Consider the following 6148-nt stretch of genomic DNA (forward strand, 5'->3'; position numbering starts at 1 on the left):
TTCCTGTAGAGTTGGTTCAAATGTGAATGGTGTCCAGAAATGATACTGGCACACCGATCTATGATTAATACTAACAAGCCAATTTTCTCAGCAATAACATGTCCATCTGAAGCAATTAAAGTGATGATGTTTCAGAAAATTTTGCATGGCGTGGTAAGGTGTGTAAGAGGATCAATTACGCTAACTGATCCGATTGATTCTCTTGTCTGCCATGTAACACTTCTTTCCTGCCAAAGATTTTATTTTTTGGGGGGGGGGGGGGGGTTGGGGTTGTTGGGAGTGCATTGATATACTAAGTTGGCGGAGCGTATGAAGAAAGGCTTTCCTATGCCAAAAGGATTCTGTCCAACACTTTGCCTGGGCTGCATATGCAGCACTGGATTTGGTGAGGCGTGAAAAGATCGCTTCACCCCTGCTCGGGCAAGACGATCGGGCAGGAGTGACACCTCACTATTTCCGGCGCTGCACATGCAGCAGCCCGGGCAGGGTGCTGGACAGGAGCCGAGTCCTTTCCAATGTGGGCTATGTAGAGTATTTCAATCTATATACTTGCTCGACTCCTGTATCACATTAACACCCATACATGATACGCACTGCTTTGTATCAGATGGTGGCAAAACCTTCAGCTGATCAGAATCCAGTTTAAACCACATTTCTCCTTTCCTAGTTGTTTCAGCCAGTCTCTCTCTCTCTCTCTCTTTATTTCCCTGTTGTGGTTTTGCATAGACGGGAGCCGAAGGCAATGCTAGTTTGTCACACACACACACTCTCTCTCTCTCTCGATCGACTGGAGGCTTCACCTCCACCTCGTCACGAGGACTGGATGCATCACTTTCCCCCCCGTGTTCCCTGCCTCCTCATAGAGAGCCCTTCTTTTGAATAAAATCTTGATTACCAAAGGGATATGTCCATCTGGCCTCACCCCTCACCGTTACAGTAGTTGCAACAGTTGTAACAGACTCTCTCTCTCTCTCTCTCTCTCTGTAAGTCTATATATATGCATCTCCCTCTCCTCTCTCCTCTCACTTTCTAATTTCTACCACTCGCAATCTCACGAGCATCAAATGCACATCTCATCTTTCTCCATTCTTCACAAGACTCTTTCCTTCATCTTCTCTTCTTGTTTCTTCTTCATAGAAACCAATCAACACTACTTCTGAAGACATCGGCAGCCTTGAGCAATGGCACAACTTCATTACCCTCTTGAAGAAAGCTCCTACCAACTTCTTGAAGAGATCGGCTCCGGCGTTAGTGCCATAGTCTACAAGGCTATCTGTCTTCCCATGGACTCTTCCACTGTCGCCATTAAAGCCATTGATCTTGACAGATCCCGGGCAGACTTCGACAACATCAGACAAGAAGCCAAATTCATGTCCCTCCTCTCTCATCCCAACATCCTTAAAGCCCACTGTTCCTTCACCGTTAATCGCCGTCTTTGGGTTGTCATGCCCTTCATGTCTGCTGGTTCTCTTCAATCCATCATTAACTCTTCCTTCCCTGATGGCTTATCTGAACCCTGCATCGCTTTTGTTCTCAAAGAAATTCTCAATGCTCTCTTGTATCTACATGATCAAGGCCACCTTCATAGGGATATCAAAGCTGGTAACATTCTTATTGATTCAGATGGGTCTGTTAAACTCGCAGACTTTGGTGTCTCTGCTTCCATCTATGAATCCAAGCACACTTCTTCTTTTTCTTCATCTTCATCGTCTCTGATGCTCAATGATGTCGCTGGGACGCCTTACTGGATGGCACCTGAAGTCATACATTCTCATACTGGGTATAGCTTTAAGGCTGATATTTGGTCTTTTGGTATCACTGCTTTAGAATTGGCTCATGGTAGACCTCCTCTCTCTCATCTTCCTCCCTCGAAATCTCTGGTCATGAGGATCACCAGCCGCTTTCGATTCTCTGATTATGAAAAGAGTAAGAAAGCAAATAACAAGAAGTTCTCTAAGAATTTCAGAGAAATGGTGGCATCTTGTCTGGATCAAGACCCTTCAAAGAGACCCACTGCCGAGAAGTTGCTGAAACATCCCTTCTTCAAGAACTGCAAGAACGCCGATTTCCTTATCAAGAATGTCTTGCAAGACTTGCCCACTGTAGAGGAAAGGTTCAAGAAGAGCAAAGTGGATTACCCATTACCGGTTCATGAAGAAAGCTCCGAAGAAGACGAATCGTATGGTGGTACCATTGTCAAGCATCGGAGGATAAGTGGGTGGAATTTCAATGAACAAGACTTGGAGTTTAGCCCTGTTTTTCCAATAGAAAGAGAAGAGAGCTCCATTATCTCCGATCATGAACAAAAAGATGATTCCATTGTCAAACGAGTTCGATTTGGGGGCGAATCGATCATCCATAACCAACAGTCTACCCGCAGAGAAAAAGATTGTGTGGGAGCTCACACAACTCCACCAGCTCAAGTTGAAACTCCGGCACAGGTTGAAGTACCTGCTGATGCCAACGTTGTGGGTATGGCATCTGATATGGGAGCAAGTGGTGATATGGGTCCACAATTGGTCTGTGGCTTATCAGAGCTACAACGCAGTTTGGATTACCAGAGGGAAATGGTGTCTACTCTATTGGCCACTTATGGTGGTGAAAAAGCAATTGGAGTTGCAGAGATGAGTCGTGAAGAACAGCTCCAGAAGATGATAGAAGAACTGAGGATTGAACTAGAGCAAGAGAAGCGTAAGACTGCTACTTTGGAAATGGACATGGAGTCGTTGAGGAAGAGGTACGCGGCCGAACAACAATAGGTTAGGATGATCATATGAGCTCATTTTCTTCCTCCGTCAACAACAGCCATGGATGTTATTGCTGGGCTAAGGGTTTGGTTTGGGGAGGTGATCCCAAATCGAGGGTTTTGATGCCTCATGGTGACTGGTTTCCTTTTTCCTCGCCATCATTCATCTTTTGAAGTTCTCTGTTCTCTACTTGGAGAGACTTTCATAAAATCCTTTTTTCATTTTCACGTAAATAGAAAGAGCGTACTCAGTGTACGAGACTTCCATCACTGCGGGGTCTGAGAAATCATAATGTACGCAACCTTGAGATTTCCATGTAATAAACAAATGAACTTCAAAACATCTCTTCATTAGTGTTATCTGAGATTCTAATATTCTGGTCTCATTTTAGTTTTCACAATCTGTTTTATTGGAAGAAATGTTTGAGATGCCTGAAGAGAAGATACAAAATGGAAGAAAGGCAAAATTCTAATTTTCGAGGGCTCACTCAATCTAACTGAAAATTTTCTGTTACTCTAAACCTGGAAACATTCATGATTGGCGATTTAGGAGTTGACTGAGTTGTATGACAATATTTCTATTCCAAATTAGCATTTCTGAGTGAGAAGCACTTTGTTGTATGAAAATTTGGAGTACTTCTGGACACAAAAATGTTGTGTGGCAAAATAAGAAAAAAAATATTTCTGCCACTAAAAAAGAACAGAAACATGTATGACATTCATATTACTTCTGTTTGTATCAAATTATATAAAATGACATCTTACACATATTTTCTTTTTTTTTGTTTGAATCCACACATATTTTCATTACTCATATATGAGAACACTATTTTAACCATGTGAGCAAAATCGTCGAATGTATCAATCAGACACATGTGGTGCTAGTGAAGGAGGTGGCGATGGTGGTGGAAGTGAAAGTGTTGGTGGTCGTGGCAGAAGTGGAGTAGTGGCAGTGGTAGTGGTGGAGGCAGAGGTGGGGGCGGCGGCGGTGGTGGTGATGGTTGTGGTGGGAGGGTTGAGAGTATGTAATATCGGGCCTTTTTGTTACAAGTTTTGTGTTTGTCTTTTTTCTTTTTTTTTGAAGCTTTTTCAAATTATTTCTCAATGACAATAGTGTTTTTTCACCCAATTTGTTTAAAAAAAATATACGGACAACACATACAAGTTCTGCTCCAAATTTATTCCCCCTCTCTCCCAAAAAAAAAAATTAAAGAAAGAGTATTTTTGGCGTTGCCATAAAACCCCTTATTATCTCAAGGTTTTTGCTTTGCGGGTCCAATGAGAGGTGAATGAAGAGATTCCACCTTTAACATAGGTGGAGAGAAATGAGTTGACTTCATCTGCATGTATGTTCACTTGCATGTACGTGTCATGTGCTAACACCTGTCTCACCTGCTACCATTAGTGAAGAAGAGTCTTTATAGAAGTAAAAGGGACGTGTGCTGGGAGCTGAACATACGTGCGGTGAATCCAATTTTGCGAAACCGGGTACTTAGCTTTATCTAATCAACTAAAATAACAAAGGGAAAATTATATACACGATGGTGCAACAGGGTTGGGTTGGGCCGGGCTTTATAATACCCTAGCCCAACCTTGAGTCTCCTTAGCTGGCTCCAGGCCTGACCTGACCCTAACTTAGAACCTGAAAAATCCAACCCTGACCCACCCTTAGGGTCGGGCCGGGCTGACCCTAATTGGCCTTGATCATGGGGAGGTGAAAGGGAGATGCATGGTCGGGCTGGGCTGGGCTGGGCCAGGCTCATCCTGAGGCCTCAACCCTGACCCAACCTGACCCTAACTCAAGGTTAGAAATTTTCAACCTTGACCCGCCCTCAGAGCCAAGACATCTCAGCCCAGGCCGTGCTCGGGCTCAGGGCGGATTCAGGCTGACAGGGCCAAACTTGCACCCCTAGATATACATATCACTGAGGTGCAAGGAATCTTATATGCTATGATATTGATCGTCGGATCCCCTCTTTGTATCTCATCCATCCAACCCGTTCATTGTTGCAAAGAATCTTATATGCTATGATATTGATTGTGAGAGCATGGGGGGGGGGGGTTGCCTCCTGCCCATTCCATTAGTGGTCTTCTATTTCTTCCGGCCACAACTCCGTGCAACAAAGTCACAACGTGAGGTTGAAGCCTGTTAGGGCTTTGCTGAAACCAGTGGAGGTTCCAGACAACCTCCCATAATCACTGTTTTTTAAGAGAAAACATTCAAGGATCACCAACCTTCGTTGGTGACCAAAGTGATCACGCAGCGGTGGAACCCACTAAGGGTTCTTAGCTGCTCAGGGGGAAGAAGATGGATATTTTTGTCTTTTACCATTTGTCCTAGGGCATTATGGCCTTTTGGATATTTATAATAAATTTATAAAAACGTGGCCTTTATTAATTGGTCAAGGGCGAAACTTGATTATTAAGGATTTTTATAATGAATTATAATGGATGTTATTTTACCAGGAAAAAGAACTTTGTTCGGGAGTGTGGCTTATACCAGCACTCCCATGACTCTATCTCCTTTCAATATGAAAAAACATCTTTACCCCCTTGTTTTAAGGAGGAGAGAGAGACAGACACATGCCCATACTCCCGGACAGAAAACGGCATCCCTATTTTACGAGTAAAAGGCTATGCTAAGTACTAACGTGCGTCAACCCAACCCGAATCTAACGACCAGCCATTTGGTACAATTTTTTGACCCATAATCCAACCCAATTGACCCGACCAATGATCTGTGTTAACTGACCATGTTGACTGGCCGACCGATGGGAAGACGGATTTCTGTCCTCTGAACCATTTTATTTTGTTGACGAGATTTTGCCCTACTGAACCATTTGTTTTGGTATATATAGGAGGATAGAATTCTGTCTTATTGGGTTATTTATGGTTTAGTTAACTTAATAGGATGATTTTCTATCCTTCTGGCCTGACAGAAACTGTTTGAGCCAAGTCAACTCAGCGTTTTGGTTCACTGATTCAATTTATGGATAAGAAATTATTTTTCAGAAATTCATTCATTTGATTCAATTTAAGAAAATTGTTTTAGAGAAGTATCTCTATTTCAAAAAGTAATTATGTTTCAGAGATTCATTTCCATTTTAGAAAAAATTTCTTATTTTGAATGAATAATTTTAATTTCTAAAACAGTTTCATAAAAACAATTGGGGAAAGTTTTCATACACCGTCGTGTAAACGGTGTATGTGAGAGGGTGGGAGTTTCAAGGCATTAATTAATGGGTGGGGATTTATGATTTTTCCAATTCTTTGTGAGAGACCCTCTCACATACACGGCTTACACAGTAGTGTATGAAAACTTTCCCCAAAACAATTTTTCTGAATTAATTTAAGACAGTTTAAGGCCCTTTAACTTTGGATTTTGAGGTTATCTTGAACTAG

General features: G+C 42.4%; 1 protein-coding gene across 1 annotated transcript; it reads left to right on the forward strand.

Annotated features, from left to right (window-relative positions):
- The first annotated feature begins 1181 nt into the window (after positions 1-1181).
- LOC122643727 (serine/threonine-protein kinase BLUS1) lies at positions 1182-2759 on the forward strand. Its single transcript, XM_043837316.1, has one exon. The coding sequence runs from the start codon at positions 1182-1184 to the stop codon at positions 2757-2759; it is 1578 nt and encodes a 525-aa protein (XP_043693251.1).
- The last annotated feature ends 3389 nt before the right edge of the window (positions 2760-6148 follow it).

The sequence above is a fragment of the Telopea speciosissima genome, chromosome 10 (assembly GCF_018873765.1).
Source record: "Telopea speciosissima isolate NSW1024214 ecotype Mountain lineage chromosome 10, Tspe_v1, whole genome shotgun sequence".
Classification (NCBI taxonomy): domain Eukaryota; kingdom Viridiplantae; phylum Streptophyta; class Magnoliopsida; order Proteales; family Proteaceae; genus Telopea; species Telopea speciosissima.

Excerpts from the sequence above, each read along its gene's own strand:
- LOC122643727 (XM_043837316.1), top strand. The coding sequence starts at position 1,182 with ATGGCACAACTTCATTACCCTCTTGAAGAAAGCTCCTACCAACTTCTT.